Below are 18004 nucleotides of genomic sequence, written 5' to 3'. Positions count from 1 at the left end.
TAAAAATATATATATAAAAAGAATACCATGGAATACTCTGTAGATTTTGAAAAGAGCAGGTCACTAAGTAAAAAAAAAAAAAAAAAAAAAAAAAAGAGCTGTGTCTTGTCCCATGCATAACTGTGCACTGGCACTACCATTTGTTGAGCAGATGTTTCTCCAAATAAATGCAAAGGAGGCGCTTTTGACTGAAGTGGATGACAGGATGCATAGGCTGGCTTTGTGTAACATGGTGTGTGCATAAAAGACACTTCCTGACTTTCTGCCTCGGGCTTTTCTGTAGTGATCAGGACACAGAGGCCTTTGCTTTTAGCACGTCCCTCAACCTCTCCCTTTCTCTTCTTTTATTATGGCCACTTTATTTTTTCCTTATTATGGATTATTTGAGTGCTGTCAGCCAGGTAAGCAGTATTCCCAAGACTCTGTAGGTAACTCAATTTGCCTTTGCCTTTAAATGCGTGGTAAATTTTAATTAACATATTAATAAATAGAAACTGCGTTTTGAATAAAAAGTAATAAATTATATTACTTAAGATAATTTCCAAAGTTTTTTTGGTGCACCTACCTAATGATAAAAAATTACTTTCATAAGCAACATCTGCTTATTTTAATTAAAAAACTTCTACAGTGATGGATAGATGCATAGAAATGGGCTTAATCACGCTGTGTATAAAGGAATCCTGCATGTATCAGATAAAATAAAAATTTGTGTTCTCATTGAAAGAAAATGAATGTTGGAATTATAAAAATTCAGTTATGCAATCATTATAAGTGAAGAATTCTTAACTATTTCTTAAGCCTTGTGTTGAGTAAAACTTACATTATTTTTTCAAATAAATTATGCAGGTGAAATACAAAGAAGAGATCAAACAGGCAACAGCCATTTCTGATCCTCCCGAGCTGAAGAGAGTTAAAGAAAACCAGAAGAACATCAGCAATGTGTGATCATATTTCTCTAAGTATTGTTTTCTCTTTTATTGCCTGGGACCACATAGTGAGGGCATGACACTTGTATAGGTGAAGCCCCCATGACAACCATACCATTGTATGAAGGCCAGCTCTTGAAAGGTGGAGATAAGATTTCACACATCTCAATGCTTCATGTGCATTTGTTTATTAAAAAGACATGTTATTAAATTCCTACGATGTTCTCATTTTGGAAGAATTCCAAAATGAGTGAGGTACACCCTAAAGTTAGGGGCTGTGACTATTCTCAAGGTCTCTAGGAGAAACAGACACAGGAGTAAGTAACAATTATGCATTGTTTATGTGTTATCGACTATGCTTTTTGAGTACTTTACATGCGATATCGCACTTAATAATAAGTAACAATTCCTCTTGCAAAGTCTTATGGAAATGCAGAGAAGGAAAGCTGTGTCAGTGAGAGAGAGGAAAAACCCTTGGAGGAAGAGTAACATTTGAGTTAGATGTTAAAGAATTAATAAAGGTTTAGGGTGGATTTTGTGAGGAAGGGCCTTCCTGGCAGAGCAAGCTGAATATGTTCAGGATGAAAGACTTCTTCAAGGAGGGGAAGGCTTAGTGTGTTGGGCACGTGGGGTGAATGATGGCACAAGATGGTGGTGGAGAGAGAAGTGATCCAGGTCATAAGGACACAGTTGGGAGTCGCACAGTGTCCCTGTATTGTTAAGTGTCCTGCCTATAATCAGGCCTTGACTTAGTGATTAAATTGTCTTAATGTTTCCCTTTTTCAAAAAGAAAGGTTACTAGTTTTCAATTTATCATAGAAACATAATGCTCTCTTAAAAATAACTTTATTTGAAAATAATCGTTAAATGAAAAAAATAATACGATAAATGACAGCACAGGTGCGACCTGGCATGGCACGTGGTAAGTGGCGTGCAAATGGTAGAAATTTGGATAACAGTGGAATAGTGGGGAAAGGCATGGACCTTGGACAATTGGTTCGATCCCAGCTCCAGACTTTCCTTATTTTATAACCTTCATAAGTCACGAAACTCTCCATGCCTCAATTTCCTCATTTATAACACAGAGACTAGAGTATTAAGTGCAATATCATCTGTAAAGCATTTAGCATGTTCATAAATGGATGAATGTGAGATATGAACAGCCCCCATATCAGATGTATGTCCCCAAACTTACATCCACTAGAAACTGGCTACAGTAGTCTCTACATCAATAACGCTGTTCTCTAGATTTTCCCTTCTAAGCTCTACCCAGAGTGATCTCCATGTATGTTGCCATCAATGGAGATTACACTGGACGTTTCCTCATGTTAACTCAGACAGTTATCCCAGACACAGAATCTGCCTAAACTGTCAAACTATGTACTGTGGCACAAAGAAAGTCGCACATTGTGTCAGGGGTCTGTCCCTTTGTCATTTATTTTCCAAGCTTATCAAACGTCTCTTCACTTGCACATTCACTGCTGAGGGTGGGAAATCTCAAGTCCATTTTATCTGCAGGCCCAGTAGGCCTGGTGATTTCTTGGGGGAAAAAAAAAATCCTGGGCATTAAATTTAAATTGTAAAAACCCACCGAGACTGTTCCTGTGGAGTTCTTTATGATGGGATTTTAACCTCAAGTTTTACTTTTGCTTGTCAAAAATGTATGCAACGGACATAGCGTTCTTTTTTCTCTGTGTTAGATGCTTATTTATTTCCTAGGATGTTATGGAATTGCTGTGAGAGCTGACCACAAATGATGGGTCTACTCCCCTGGCTAGGAAAGGGCACCTACCTCTATGCAGTAGGTTGGGAAGATTTCCATACGGCCAGGCAGAGGCTGGCCTTCCAGTGTTGGAAGCCTGCAGAGAAGGAAACTTTGAGGATCAGGGTTTCTTTATATGGTGACCATTTGTCACTGAGTTGCAAGCATAGGAATGGTGCGAGCCTCCATTCCAATGAGAAGAGTGCGGAATTGTTCTTTTTAAATATAAAATGGTAATTTGATAAATGTTGCTTTAGTGCTATGAAGAAATGAATTCACGGAAAGGATCATTTATTATTACTGATAGTACCGAATATGTGATACAATTGGAAGAATAACGACCAAAGGTGGAATTCAAAACATTTGCATAAGAAAAAGCTTAGGCTGGGATCAATATGATGTCCCTTAGCAATCCTAATGAGGATTTTAACTATCAGTGCTCTGTGGCTGTGTACGTTTCTTCTAACCTGATCCAGTACGTGGGTGCACGTTTCCTTCCCGTGACCTCACACTGTCCTTTGTACTGTCTCCCAGCTCCAGTACAAAGAGCCATGCTGCAGGGCAACTCCAGTAAGCATTACCCCAGAGATAGAGAGAGTGAGGAGGAACCAGGAGCAGCTGAGCACGGCAAGTTGTTTCTGTTTCCTCATATTTTATCAAACATGACATCATTTTATTCTGCACAACGCTCTTTGAAAAGTCCTGAACCCTCTTCGTAGTGGATGGTCCTTTTCATGGTCACATATGGAAAGGCATGAACTGGGGCCCTGCCATGTGAGTCCAGGAAAGTTGGGATGTCTTGCGATAATTGAGCCATGTTTGTTTCTTCGGGAAATCTTCATTGAACACCCCAATGTGCCAGGCATTCTCCTGGTACACAAAGATGGATACGACCCAGCTCCTAGCCTCATGGACCTCATAGTTTAGTTGGTCAATCTCTAACACTGTATCCTGGGAAGGACCTTGAGAGCAGTGAGTCTATCGTGAATCTAAGAAAAAAATTACCTACTGGATCAAGGCAAAAGAAGAGCTGGTTTGATTGGGGTTCTAAGACATAATGTCAGGGCTGGAGGCCTTATAAATAAAGCAGAAAACATTATTCAGTCATTCAACAATCTATTGCTTATAAAGCAATGATTGTTCACAGTCATGACGCACCACTAATGCAGACCCTGTACTAAATGTCTTACATGAACCCATGAGGTCAGCACAATTTATTTCCCTGGTTTGTAGGTGTGGGACACTGAGTCGTGGGGAGGTCAGAGGACATGCTGGGTTTCCACAGTTTATAAGAGCAGAGCTGGGATTTGAACCCAAGCTTCCTGGACTTCAGAAATCCTTTCAAAAATGCCCCCCATAGTTATTTTTCTCATTTTTTTTGACCCTCTTATGGAATTTTTACCAATATAAACAATAGCCGCCTTCTAAACAGGTAATTCTGAAAGACTTTATAATTTGAGTGGGTTCTCCCAGGTGGAGGAGAAAATCAGGGTGCCCACTGCTTTGTCCGTATCCCTGGAGGGTGGTGGGAGTGAGGAATCTTTAGCATTTTTTTTCCTTTCATTTTATTTGTCCAAATTTATTCATTTATTCAGCAGATGTTTATTAAGCCCCTGATACATGCTAAGTATTCTGCTAGCCATCACCTGTAAGAAAATAAAACCATCTTGGCTTCAAACTCACAGAGATTCCAGAATAATAAAAATAAGAATAATGAGGACACAGAATATCAAATAAGGAAACATGATATGTGAAATTTCACCTAGGATTTCTGCTATTAGAATTACCTATCCTGTATCTGTAAGAGTGGGATTTGACTGAGTGATAGAGAATAAGATAGATTTCCCAGTTCTTGAGGATTAAAAATATATACACATTAATTAATTGTAAAATTATAGTTGTCATAAAATATTAGATTAGTTTCAGGTGTACAACATAGTGATTTGACATTTATATACCTTACAAGGTGATTACCATGATAAATAGAGTACCCATCTGTCACCATACCTAGTTACTATGATGTTATTGATTTAGTTCCCTATGCTGTACTTTATATCCCCATGACTGTTTTTACAACTGGCAGTTTGTACTTTTTAGCCTCTTCATCTTTTTTGCCGCCCTCCACACCCCACGTCCTTTGAGAATTGAAGCCCCAGGGTCAGCAAGAGAGTCACTGGCCTTCCCAGGCTGCCATGGCGGCCTCTCTATTGTTCTCTATAATGACTTCATTCGGATGTTTCCCCCTTATATTTCCATTACTTTTCATCCTGGACTTTTTGCAGTTAGTTTTGATATTAAACAGCAGATTGTTTATTAAAAACTCATATTTAAGAATCACAACTGACACTTGGGCTTGCTCAGTCAGACAAATCAGAATCTAGGGGTAGATGTGAACAGGAAGGTTGATATGTATCAATTGTGGAAAAAAGTGTATAAAATAATAGGGTTAATTTTAAGGTTCATCCTCTGTGGTATTTGGGTGGAGACCATTCTCTGTCTATCAAAATTCTTATTTATCTTCCACAGGTAAAATACAAAGGCAAGATCAAACAGGCCACTATCATCTCTGACCCACCAGAGCTGAAGAGAGTTAAAGAAAACCAGAGGAACATCAGCAATGTGTGATCTTAGCAACTTCTTTTTTATGATATCCAACGTATTTTTTTTTGGTCAACATGTCAATGAAAGGATTATGTTTACAAAATGTTCATGATCTTGCGTTGATATTGAGTTCTGCTCTCACGGACTACCCATTGATTTGAGAGGTTTCAGGGTCTTAGGTATTGTGGGTTCAGCCAGGCATTCCTGCTCCAGAGTTTCCAAGGACATATTTTATTCCCCATTTGATTTTTGTCTGCAAGTTTTTGTGTTATCTCTCTTATTTGTCTTTATGTTCATGGTTGCTGTGATTCCTTAAAGGGACACCGCGGGAGCTTCTGGCATTGTGGCCTTACCTGTTCTCTAGCCTGTCCGGCCCACTCCCAGCTGTTATTACATTAATGTTGGATGATGTCTGGGGAGACATTACAAAGCGTGCATGGCTAAATCGGTCACATTTTAGGGGTCCTTGATTAGGGCTGTCAGTTTTCACTCAGACACTAACCCCTGGCCTACTCTAACTCCTTGCTGTTTATGTAATCTGTGGACATAGTTCACTGAGAGAATCCTTTTGTGAAGTCATTAACATATAGATGGAGTTCTTTGGAAGGGGAAATTTGGAAATCTATTAGGTTCAAAGAAACCTTATATTCCTCAACCCTTTCAAGTCATTTGACCAGATTATAAAACGGAGGCAGGTTATTGTTGAGCACTTTTCCTAACAACTATATTTTGGACAAGTAGATGCTCATCTTTTCCTGATATATTGAGAGTCACACTTGATGTGACTCCATTACTCTCAAGAAGGGACATGGTTGTTGAGAAGGGAAGGAGGGATGGAGGAGAAGGAAGCACTCCAGCCTGCCTTTTTATGCATGACCATGGTCACCTATTTGAAGGCATCCTTTCAAACATTCTGCCGCAGTTAAATACTGAGAAACCATGATAATTTGGTACCAATCTCTATGGGTAGGTGTGCCTTTAAGTTATATCCATGAAGACATTTTTCTACCATATTGTTTTGTGATGAAATGCTTATTATAGCTTTACTGATGGTATGTCCATATATTTGAGTACATTCACAGTTATTTCATTCGCAGTGACTCACTGCTGTGAGGTGAATTAAAATAGATTGATTTAAGATGCAAGCATTGTACATATGACTAGGCCCCTGATAGCACTCTCTTTTTTTTCATAGTTTCCTCTCCTTGGCTAGCTCTTTAAAATCACTATGAGACTCTTATTTAGTTGAAGGGATTCACAATACTCTATTTCTTTTTTCTCTGAAATGATAGGTTTATTATAAAGGCCAGCTGGGAAGAGCTACTGCTTTAAGTGTAACTCCCGAAATGGAAAGAGTAAAGAAGAATCAAGAAAATATTAGTTCGGCAAGTTGGTTTTATTCGTTTTGGACTATCACAAAGGATGTGTCATTAATCATTTACTTGCAATCCTATTTTTTTCTTGTGAAACAAAATCTATTTTCAAGAACCATTTGGGATATATGCAATAAGTACATGTGTTATTTCAGATGACTTCCAAAAGCTGCCACTGTACACATTTACATTTTCTTGCAGCCCCTCATTGATATTTCCAGGTGTGACCAACAGTTACATTTAAAGTTTAATTTTAACCATGTTATGTTCATTTAAACAATGACTCATGGTATTTTAGTCAGTGTCTTTGAAAGTGATAAAAAGTCTTTGATGCATTAAGTAATTATCATTTTTCAGATGTATTCCCTTGAATGTGAATTGTTAAATGCTCTCTGCAAAAGAAAATAAGAAATGAGTCATTACCCCAAAGTAAGGACTTAGAAGAAAACAATTTTATGTACATTTAATATAGAAATCAGTTGTTCACTAAGGTCCCTTGGACCATGTCAGTGTCTTATGTGGATTGTATGCTTTCTCTTACTGAATGCCAGGGATTCACACATGCACTCAGGTCTGCAAGAATTGGTACCCTAACCTTGCATATAATCAACTTCACAAATAGCAGTGTTCAGATACACCTGGTCTGTCAAGAAGGGCTCTGAGCCTGGGGATCAGCATTTAGGTGTTACAATTTATAGCTCTCCAGTGGCATGTCTGTCCAGAGACGCTGACTAAATTTAACATAAATTACCTTTAAGTTGTGGCTGCTTAAAAGGAAACTAGATTTGTTCCTCATTGTTTCTTGTCCTCTACAGAAGGGAAAAATAAAAGGAAATAGAGGAAAGCTTGGTTTGCATTCTTGAAGAGTGTTATGGTGGAAAATGGGGAAATATAGAAACGGAAAAGTAAATTTAAGTTTCATTTAGTTTTGGGTTTTCCCTGTTTAAGTATGGTAACCGTTTTTACTGACTGCACTGTTAGTGGATATTGTTTATTTTATCATTTGGTTTCAGTTGATAGAGAAATTTAGGTCATTTTTGCTGTAGTCTTTAAAAGGAGACCTTTGAGAGTAAAATTTTAGATTGCTCTTCTAAAACGAAATGTTAATTCACTGAACAGATTACCTGGGAAATAATTTAGAATATGTTGTATATGTTTCACTCATTTGGAAAGCTTGAAAAAGTTACATCATTTTTTTTTATTATTATAATTGTCTTATTGTTAAGTATGTTTTACTATTTACTTTGCAGGTAAAATATACCCAGGACCAAAAACAGATGAAAGGTAGACCAAGTCTGATTTTAGATACACCTGGTCTGAGACATGTCAGAGAAGCACAAAATCATATTTCAATGGTAGGGTGCAACGAGGTCCTTCTTCTCACAACTAAAATGTACTAAGGAGCGATACCACCCAGTACTTACGGCGTTAGTTCACCATTAATCTGGATAACTAACAAAGCATGGAAGTGCAGACGGGCCTGTCCTTTTGGGGAGACTTTTTAATTCCACTGAAATGTAATGGAAATATTCAGTCTAATAAAATAATTTTTCTCAGAGATTTTTTGGTGTGTTTTTATTTCTAACATGACTAGTATCAATGCATTTTATGAAAGACGTTTGCCTGGACTTCTTTCCAATTAATTTTAAGACATAGTTTGGTGTGTTTGCATGTTGCAAAGAATATTTAAAAAATGTATGTTTTTTAAAACAGTTTTATAAGATATCATTTATATAGCATGACATTAACCCATTGAAAGTATACAATTCAGTAGTTTCTATAATAATCTACAGAGTTGAACAACCCTATTCCAATTTCAGAACATGAAAATGTATGTTTTGAAGTATATGTGAGTTTGTGTAATTACACACAAAAATTGTATATATATAATTATTTGTAATTCTCTTAATTTAATTTTAAATAATACTGTTTTTTTAACAATTGCATGGAAATGGCTTATTTTATTGCATATTAAAGATTAAGAATAGGAAATTAATTTGTACCTAAGTTAATACATTTTAGAGAGTAACCAGGCCATATATATATATATATATTTTTTTTTTGTTGTTGTTGTTGTTGTTGTTTTGTTTTCAGTAAGAATTTTTAGATTTAATCTAAAGAATTTTAGATTAAAAATTCTTACTGGATATATAGGTTTATATATAATTTAAAAGAGCTGCTAACCATAATGATGAAAACAGTACGAGCACTTGATTCCTGATGCTAGGAAGCTGACATTTCCTACGTTTCAGATGTTATTTTAGGAGTATTTGGAAAAGATGCATATATGTAGAAAATAATCAAGATGTAGGTGGTGCTGTGACAGCTGTCATTACATCAAAATTTTGTGAGCTATGTAACAATCAGGAAATTTCAGTTTGAGTTCATAGTGTTTTTCCCTTTTTTTCAGGTAAAATATCATGAAGATTTTGAAAAGACAAAGGGGAGGGGCTTTACCCCTGTCGTGGATGACCCTGTGACAGAGCGAGTGAGGAAGAACACCCAGGTGGTCAGCGATGCTGCTTACAAAGGGGTCCATCCGCACCTTGTGGAGATGGACAGGAGACCTGGAATCATTGTCGGTAAGCTGATGGTCCTGCTTGGCAGGTCGCAGAGGCAAAGGTCACGCTTGCCCTAGCTTTAGAGTTAGCCTCCATGTTCATCGGTCTCCTCCTCCAGTGTCTGACGGCGTGCCCGGCTGATAATGGACCACAGGCAAAGTTATTGTTTACACTATGTTGAATGGGGTTCATGGAAATCGCCAGGTATCGTTGCAAATCCTTTGTTATTGGACATTCTGTGTCTTTAATAACTTCTGGTCTTAAGGCTGTTTCTACTTGTTAAGCAAAGAAGCAGCCCCACTGTTAGACATGGGTGATGAACAAAGGTTGAATGATTATTTGGTTTTTCCTTTGGCTTATGTACTTGATCAATACATCGTACTACAGATATCGTCTGCATGGATGACAGAAATAATCCCAGTTAGGTCACTTTACCACAAACAGATATCCCAGCGACATTCTGATTGTATTCCATATTACAAATAGCTTATATGTTTTTGAACATTTACCTCTAAACTGGAATAATCAAGAGCTTTCTGAAAGTCCCATAAATTGGAGAAGAAGGAAACTTCTCTTCCTGCTGTTCCTGCTACTCAGGGGAAATCTTAGGAACATACTACTGTTGAATGGAGGCTGAGATAGCAAGGATCATACCAAAGTGTAAGACAGGGCTAGACAGAAAAGTTATTGATTTTTCAATATATTTCAACAAACCATACTTGTACATGACTGTTGTCTTCTTCAGAGCAGTTGGCCTCTGCATTTTTGTAGTGGTCCAATTATATTGCTCAAATAATACTTTTGGTAACCATACAACAGTGCCTCTTGGTAATCCGAGGGTTAGGTTAACTTCATCTTTAAAGATAAAAGCTTGTTTGGGGTGCTAGTGAAAAGCTATTTAGAGGTGAGTTGGTGAGGAAACTGTGTATTGGATGGGCTCATGTCTTAGAATAAAACAAGGTGCTGACCTCAGGGCACTAGGGTGGCTACTAGGCAACCCTGAAAGTATTTTCTGAAGAGGGATGCCGAACATATTTGTAGGTAGTTGATAGCTTTGCTGATTTTCCCAAGTTGGTTGCTTAAAATGATCACATTAAGTTGGATCAGTTGTGATGTTTTCATCAAAAGTATTAGAGTTTTGTTGCTTTGTATTAGTACCTCATAGGAGGTCTTGCAGAGCATCTGACTCACTCCACAAAGGTGAAAATGCTGAAGTCTGCACAGCTTACACCAGGGTCCCACCCTAGCTCAGGAGCCAGGAATGGATATGCAGTCTTGCTAGAAGCTGTGAGATTGTCTAGACTTTGCGCTTTCAGCATTCAGTACTCATTACCTTTGAGGTAGGGGTTATTATGATTTTTAAAAAATATATGAAATATATACCTCTAAATCACTCACTTCTTGGGAAATCCAGAATCAGTTTATTTTTTCCAATTAGGGGAACTGTTTTCTGTGGAGGGCTTGCCTGTCAAACCACAAAATGGACTACATTGAACAAACATTAAACTTCCGAGCCAGGCATGGAATAGAGATTTTTCTGAGTAATTCAGATTTACGTCAGTTTGTGTAGCTTCTAATTTTATCGGAGGCTCTGCTACTTACTGGTTGTAACCTTAGCCAAGCTAACTCAATCTCTTTCTGCCTCAGTTTCCTCATCTATAAAATGGGAATAGTAATAGTACCTACTTTAATTTGTTATAAAACTTAAATGATTTATGTTATAACTGAGCTTATTAAGCACTGCATAATACTAATTAAATACAGACAAGTAGATCTCCAGTTCCAGGTTACTAATTAATTGTTTTTACTCAAGCTCCATTTCTGCCACATATCCATAACTAGCCTTTTATTTCCCTATTGTTGGTAAAATATTACACAGATCATTTTAGGACCTGATAACCATTAGGTGGCTAGACTGATAAACCCAGAAGTTAGTAGATTTGGATTTTGCTTCCAGCTAAAACAGGAGAACAAATGGCTTGCACAGTCTGATTACTAACCATGGCAGTGAACTCTGCTTTGTTCCACTGAGAGCAGGAAACTCCTTCTTGTCCATCTGTCCTTCTCTCATCAGTGCTTGCTCGGTGCCTTGCTTTAATTGCACTTTCTGAATAAATGTTGTGGGTTAGCTTGTGCTCAGAATGAAAATGGGGCTGCCACTTGCCTATATTTTAAACACTTGTTTCCATTACAGGGAGAGAATTTTTTGTTTTGTTTGCTCAGACAAAAACCTCTCAGCCACTTCCCATGAATTACATGTCCTTAATCAGGAGACCATGAATGATAGGGAGTCTGCATGGAGTTGTCTGGTGTGCATGTGTGCTGGGTGATGGATGAGTCACAGGCTCCACAGGGAGGGTCAAAGAAGAATAAACGGCAACTTAAATGTGATCATAAAGTTTCCTTAAATTCTGGTGAATACAGATTCCCTTTGCTCTCCTCCGACTTCCGCAGCGGAGTGGGTTTGCTTATTCCATGTTTGTTCGCTCCTTACATACATCCCTTTCCAGATGCTCGCCTGACTCCGGTGCTGACTTTTTAAATTCATTCTTGATTTTTTCATTTCTTCCTTTTGGTAAAAGACCTCAAGGTTTGGCGCACCGATCCTGGCTCCATCTTCGACATTGATCCCTTGGAAGACAATATTCAGTCTAGAAGTCTACATATGCTCTCTGGTACTGCTTACGTTTCCAGTCCCTCCCCATTTATGTGGTTTTGCCCTGACAGTGAAGCTGCTCTGAGCTGTAGAGGTTCACTGTGCCAACGGTGTAATGTCAATTTTAAAGTTGAGGATTCGAAAAACCAAGCAAGTGCTAGGCTACTTTCAAATACCATCAATCATTTATAAAAATAAAACTTGCAAGAGGGCACTTTAGTATATCCAAATTAGTTTGTTCTAGATTCATTTAGAAAGACACCTACAGCTTCCTTACATCTGCTTTTTTTATTAGTGAATATGATTTTATAGGTTTTCTGTGCTTTTAAATACATTTAACTTGGATTGCACTAAACTGCCAAGACATAATGGAGTTTTTGTTTCATGAAAAACAATGTTACAACATTTTAAATGTAGATGTAGAGAATCATATATAAAACAGTGGGGAAGTTTTCTATATAGCACCATAAATGTCTTAAAATAAACTTTCAAGTATCCTTAAAATTTATATAATTTTATGTAATCCAAAATTTATAGTTTATGTAAGAAGTTTATTTGACTTTTTAACTTACAGTGTATGCTTATAATTAACAGTGAAAACCGAATGGTTTGGATATCTGGGTATAGTATAATAATAGCATGGTTTGACATTTCAGACTTTCAGACCGTGTTTAGCAAACCGAAGCTTTGACAGTTATGCAATTATTTTAACAATTAAAAATAGACATAGATCATTTAGGTCTTGCCTGGCCCCCTGATTTCTACTCTGGATTTAATTACTGACATTAATAAAATTGAAAGCCCAAGGCAAAGTAGGGATTCTAATACTTTATAGTCAGTTTAATCCATATAATCAGCCAAACTGTCATTTAACTTTCTAAAAATAAAGGCAACAAATATTGTATGCTTGGTGATACTTGAAAACAATTATTTATAGCCAGACGTTAAGTTTGAGAGAAATTTATTAGTTTGCCAATGTTTTCTTAGTTCTTATCAAGTTCCCATCCTTCCATCTCTCTGTTAAGATCTAGATAAAAAAAAATGAGTGAGTATAAATGATCATTAAGTCAATTATAAAGTTGATACAATGCATGCTGAAGTTTGAGAATAGGTGATTAGAATTTATTATAGCTGAGCTTTTGGATTGTTATTTAATGTAAGGTTGTTTTTCTTTCTTGTTAAACTTAAGTAAGTGTGTTTTTGCTTTGTTCTTCAATTCACTTAACCACAAGTATGGATGTTTTCCCTCCAATATAGAAAAGGCGAGTCACTATAGGAGACAGCGGTCTCGATCTCATTCGAGCAGTACCTTTGGGACAGGTCTGGGAGATGACAAGTCAGAACTGTCTGAGATTTACCCTAGCTTTTCATGTTGCAGTGAGGTAACAAGACCGTCTGATGAAGGAGGTATTGAATATTAACCACTCTCAAAGAAAATTAATTTCTTTTTTAAACTGTGTCACAAGTGTGTTCCTAACACATTTTTTTTTTTGCCTTTGCAGACACATTTAACCCGGGTGTGTTTGAAACTTTTCAATTATGTTTACAAACATAAGAGTCCTTTTTGTTAAACTACTAATTTGCATTTTTGCATGTTCATGTTTCCTGTCTTACTTCACTATTTTCTCTGCAATCACTGGACCTTTAAAGACAAAAGAGTCTTGAGATTTGCTTCTTGACTCTGTTACACAGAGTTGTACGTACATATGTGATAGATACACACAGGGTGGAAACTTGAGTTCTGCAAAGTTCGTATCTGATTTTCATTAAGGAAAATCATCTTACAGTTACATTTGAGTGGCTGAGCGGTTGCTATGAAATATGTGTGTTTAAATATTTATACACATTTGCAGTTAGAATTGGATCTTGTGAAAAAGAAATTCAGTATGATGCTTGGGATATTAGTTTTTTTTAATGGAAAATACTGTTGATTGTTAATAATCTTCTCTGTATTTTGTATACCCACCCATTCCCTCTACCTTCTGTTTTTTGCATCCAAGCTGGTGGATTAGGTCTAGAACTTTTAGTTGAAATTGTATGGGATGTTAAACTAATCCTGAGGAGAAAGCTGTTATGAAAGGTTTATTTATTTTTTATTTTTATTTTATTTTTTGGTGAGAACATTTACATTGTATGCTCATCGAATTTCAGTTTACAATACAATTTTATCAACTTTGGTCACCATGCTCTACGTTAGATCCTCCGACCTTATTCATCTTGCTGCTGAAAGTTTGTACACTTTTACCAACCTCTCCCTAGTTCCCCACCCTCCAGTTTTGGCAACCACTTTGCTACTCTCTGTTTCATGAGTTTGACCTTTTTTACTTTTAGATTCCTCGTTTGTAGAAAGTTTTTAAGATCTCCTTTCTCTGTGATTCTAATGAAATGTTTATAAATCAGTTTTGCTCTGCTGTATAAGACAGACATGAAGGATGCCCCTCCCCTTTTTGTGTCTGGTTCACTAACAAAGGGTTCAGTAAGTTTTTGAGGGTTTTTTTTTTTAATGACTTGAGGCTATCGATTTTTTCCTTCAGTGTCTCTGTGGCTCTGGACTTAGAGAATAATGTGGATGCTTGATGAGATAAATAAAAGCCAAAGCAAAGAGAAGAACACATTTCTGTCAACCTTGTTTAACTTCACCTCAGTTCAGCGTCCTGGAGTTGAAGTCTCTCCCGAACGCAAGGCACCAGAGAGTCTTGTCTTCCACAGTGCCCCTTTCACTTCATGTCTGCACACACCATTGCAGCACTCACTCTTTTATTCACCACATGTTTGTCGAGTGCTCTTTGTACACCAGCCCAGAGCTTGGACCTGGCAAGTCATGCAGCAGTGCGTGAAAGAGACATGCGTTTGCCCTGAGGGGCTTAGAATGTGGTGGGGGACCCTGACATGATACTTGGACCCAAATGATCTATAATTATGAGGAGAGTAAGCGCTGGGAAAGGAGGGCAGAGGGGCTACAAGGTGTATTATAGGTGAATTGCATCTGGCCCCAGTGTCAGGGAAGCCTTCCTCAGGGAGATGATTTGAGTGGAGATACGCATGCAGAATGGAAGTTAAATAAACCAAGGGGACTTTGGGAGAGAAATGTTTCTGGAAAGAGAACAGAGCACTGAAACGGTGTGTCACTAGGACATTCAAATGGAGGCATGGAGTAGGCAGAGCTCAGAGGAGAACCCTGTGCTGGAGATACGCGTGGACATCATCGTCCATTTTAACGATAAGGTCTTAGATGAATTCAGAGAAGAATTCAGGGACCTCGCCTGCATGTGTCTCAGCTCCCTCTGACCCAGCAGACTCTCAGACTGTGTTTAGCAAACTGAAGCTTTGACAGTTATGCAATTATTTTAAACAATTAAAAATAGACATAGATCATTGAGGTCTTGCCCGGCCCCTGATTTTCTACTCTGGATTTAATTACTGACATTAATAAAATTGAAGGCCCAAGGCAAAGTAGGGATTCTAATACTTTTATAGTTAATTTGATCTATATAATCAGCCAAACTGTCATTTAAGTTTCTAAAAATAAAGAAAGGATAACAAATACTATCAGAATGGCTATCATCAGACCCTCTCTAATTACCAGAGATAAAATAGCTAGTCCTGTGCTGTCCATCCCCTTACCTTGCTTTCATTTTCTTCACAGCATTTGATTCCACCTGAGCTATTATATCTTTGTGTATTTGCCTCTCTCTGCCTCACTAGACTAGAAGCCCCATAAGAGCAGGGATATTGGCTGATTTGTTTACTAATCTATTCCTAACTCTTAGAATAAGCATTCAGCAAATATTTGGTGAATGAATGAAATGGCCAAATTAAATTTTTTGTCTGTTCATTGTTTTGATTGAGATATAATTGACATATAACGTTGTATTAGTTTTAGGTATACAATAAATTAACGTTTTAAATACTAGAGCTGCATATAGAAATCTAAGTATGGTTTTTTTGGACAATACAATTCTGTTGTGTAAGGCTTTCAAGAAAATTCTTACATTTTTATTTTGATGCTGTTTTGATATGTTTCAATAACATTAAAGCATAGCTAAAAAACCCTTAAAGTGGAAACATTCCTAGTGTATTTTTTTGTTTTTTTCTGGTGGGGAAGGAAAAGAATAGTATCCATGACTTTTTGGTTGCTTTGAAATTTCGGGTCCCTTTTGAAATGTGTTCTATGCTGGGCCTTGGAAAGGATGTGCTGATTGTCTCTGTGGAAGGATGAAACTTTTGTGATGATGACAGCTATTTGAGGAAAACCTTTAGTGTCTATAGTAGTAACAGTCAGTCATCTGCGTTTGTTTAAATACTGTTCTAGAAATTGAAAAGGATGTTAGAAAAAGACATATTACTGGTAAGAGGAAGCAAAAGAAAATGATCATCGTATTTAGAAATGTCATTTTTTTCCATCCAGATTTTGTTGGTTTCTTTAAATTTAGATTAGGATTTTTTATGATAAAGTTTGTTACATCCCAGAGAGATGTCCTTTAATATTGGGTTGTGTCCCTGCTGTCGGGCGGTGTATGTGGCAGTACTGTACTGTAGTGGGCACCACACAGTGCAGAGAACGAGACATTGAACTTCACCCTCGCTTTCACTACTTGGTCTGGGTTCACGCAAAGTTACCTAACCTTATTAGGCTCAGAATATAACATCTCTAACCAGAAGGATCTAGAACAAGAAGCTTTCTAAGATATTTTACATTTCCCAAGCCAAGTGCCATAAACTTAAAGGAACTTCAATTTTCTTTCTGTACCTTCTATGTATGAGAAAGTGTTTGCGTCCTGAAAGTGATCTGTTTTACTTCATGGATTCAGTGGCTGGCAGTTATGAAAGTTCTAGTTTTAGGGTCCTTCTTATGAGTTGGAGAAAATTCAGATTGTTAGTGCAAAGGGTGAAACAATCAGCTCATTTCCTCGAGGCAAAAGTACAATGTTTTCATCATTCCCATTTGGTTTTCATGAGCATTAACATCGAGGCCTTTTCCTTGAAGTTTTTTATCGTTGTTTGAGTTATGTGTTTCTCATGGTATTTTCCCATCTTGCTTTGATTGCTAAATATTTTCATTTTCTTATGTGATTATTTTGGGCCTTCTTTACATTTCAATCTACTTTCCAAGGCATTAAGTTACCAAAGGGTTTTCATTTCACATCTCTACTTGGTTACTTCAATGCAATAAAAAAAGGAAGGTTTTATTTAAACTCCATCGAATTTTGGGTTGGTTCTTAAATAGTATTATTTGAAATTATCTTTATTGCTTTCTGGTATTAGATTAGGTTAACTTGTTTTCATTTGACACAGTTCCTTGAGTGGAAATAATCCTGGTGGTTTCTGCTTATTTCCCTGCGAGGCTTTCTTTGATCTCTGTGTTTGGCTTTAGTTCACTTGCCTGCAACATGTACTTGCCTCCTGGGACCACTTTTTATTTCTTCAGTTTTCCTTAACTTCCAGTGCTCTGTACTGCTAGCATTTTTACGTCAGCAACCTCATCCCTTGTTTACCCTTTTCACTTTGAACTTGTGTTCAGTTTCGCTTCGGGTATGTGTTTCTGTCTTCCTCCAAAGCATACAAGTATGATGGCAAAGGAAAAGCAGATACACTTTTCAAACAGACATTTCTAGTGTTTCTGCCTTGTGAACATTTTCATTTTGCTGTGAAAGAATCTGATTGGGATGACCGGCCTTCACTGATGGAAAACACGTTTCTGAGTCCTGGGACAGCCCTAGCTGGGTTGTGCTTATAGCACTCCATCCCATTTAATATGTTCTCAAAAGAGGTGAGATTGGAAGAGATGCGTCAGTGCCTTCTGGAACTGTCAGTATATTGTCCGTAGGCATACCAAGAGGGCAGTACAATAAGTAAGGTGCCAATTGTCCTGGTGTGTTTTTGTTTTTGTTTTTAAAGATTTTGTTGGGGAATTGGGGGAGGGAACAGCGTTGGGGAATCGGGGAAGGGGAACAGACAAGTTGCTGTCCTTTTGTTCTTCAGTCTAGTTGTGGAGAACGTTGCTGCACTGGCCCATGTTGGTATTGTGATCATTGCACTCTTCCCGGGTGAGGCAGATCGGTCGCTGGCCATTGGACGGCTGCTCAAGGCAGCTCACGCTGGCTGCTGGCCATTCACAGTAGCTT

General features: G+C 37.6%; 1 protein-coding gene across 11 annotated transcripts in view; it reads left to right on the top strand.

The window, feature by feature from the left end:
* Positions 1-18004, top strand: part of NEBL (nebulette) — a 389725-nt gene that overhangs the window by 346871 nt on the left and 24850 nt on the right. For 7 of the 11 annotated variants that reach the window (XM_019665135.1, XM_019665136.1, XM_019665133.1 and 4 more), the window contains 8 exons: positions 847-939; positions 3223-3315; positions 5215-5307; positions 6582-6674; positions 7913-8017; positions 9073-9244; positions 11806-11898; positions 13137-13286. In XM_019665135.1, the coding sequence (XP_019520680.1) occupies positions 847-939; positions 3223-3315; positions 5215-5307; positions 6582-6674; positions 7913-8017; positions 9073-9244; positions 11806-11898; positions 13137-13286 (892 nt within the window). Of the gene's footprint in view, positions 1-846; positions 940-3222; positions 3316-5214; positions 5308-6581; positions 6675-7912; positions 8018-9072; positions 9245-11805; positions 11899-13136; positions 13287-14413; positions 15797-18004 lie in introns of those variants that run through there. The other 4 variants (XM_019665138.1, XM_019665132.1, XM_019665137.1 and 1 more) reach the window with 4 other exon arrangements.

Source organism: Hipposideros armiger, unplaced genomic scaffold, assembly GCF_001890085.2.
Source record: "Hipposideros armiger isolate ML-2016 unplaced genomic scaffold, ASM189008v1 scaffold_434, whole genome shotgun sequence".
Lineage (NCBI taxonomy): Eukaryota > Metazoa > Chordata > Mammalia > Chiroptera > Hipposideridae > Hipposideros > Hipposideros armiger.
This window is presented reverse-complemented; position numbering and strand designations above follow the sequence as displayed.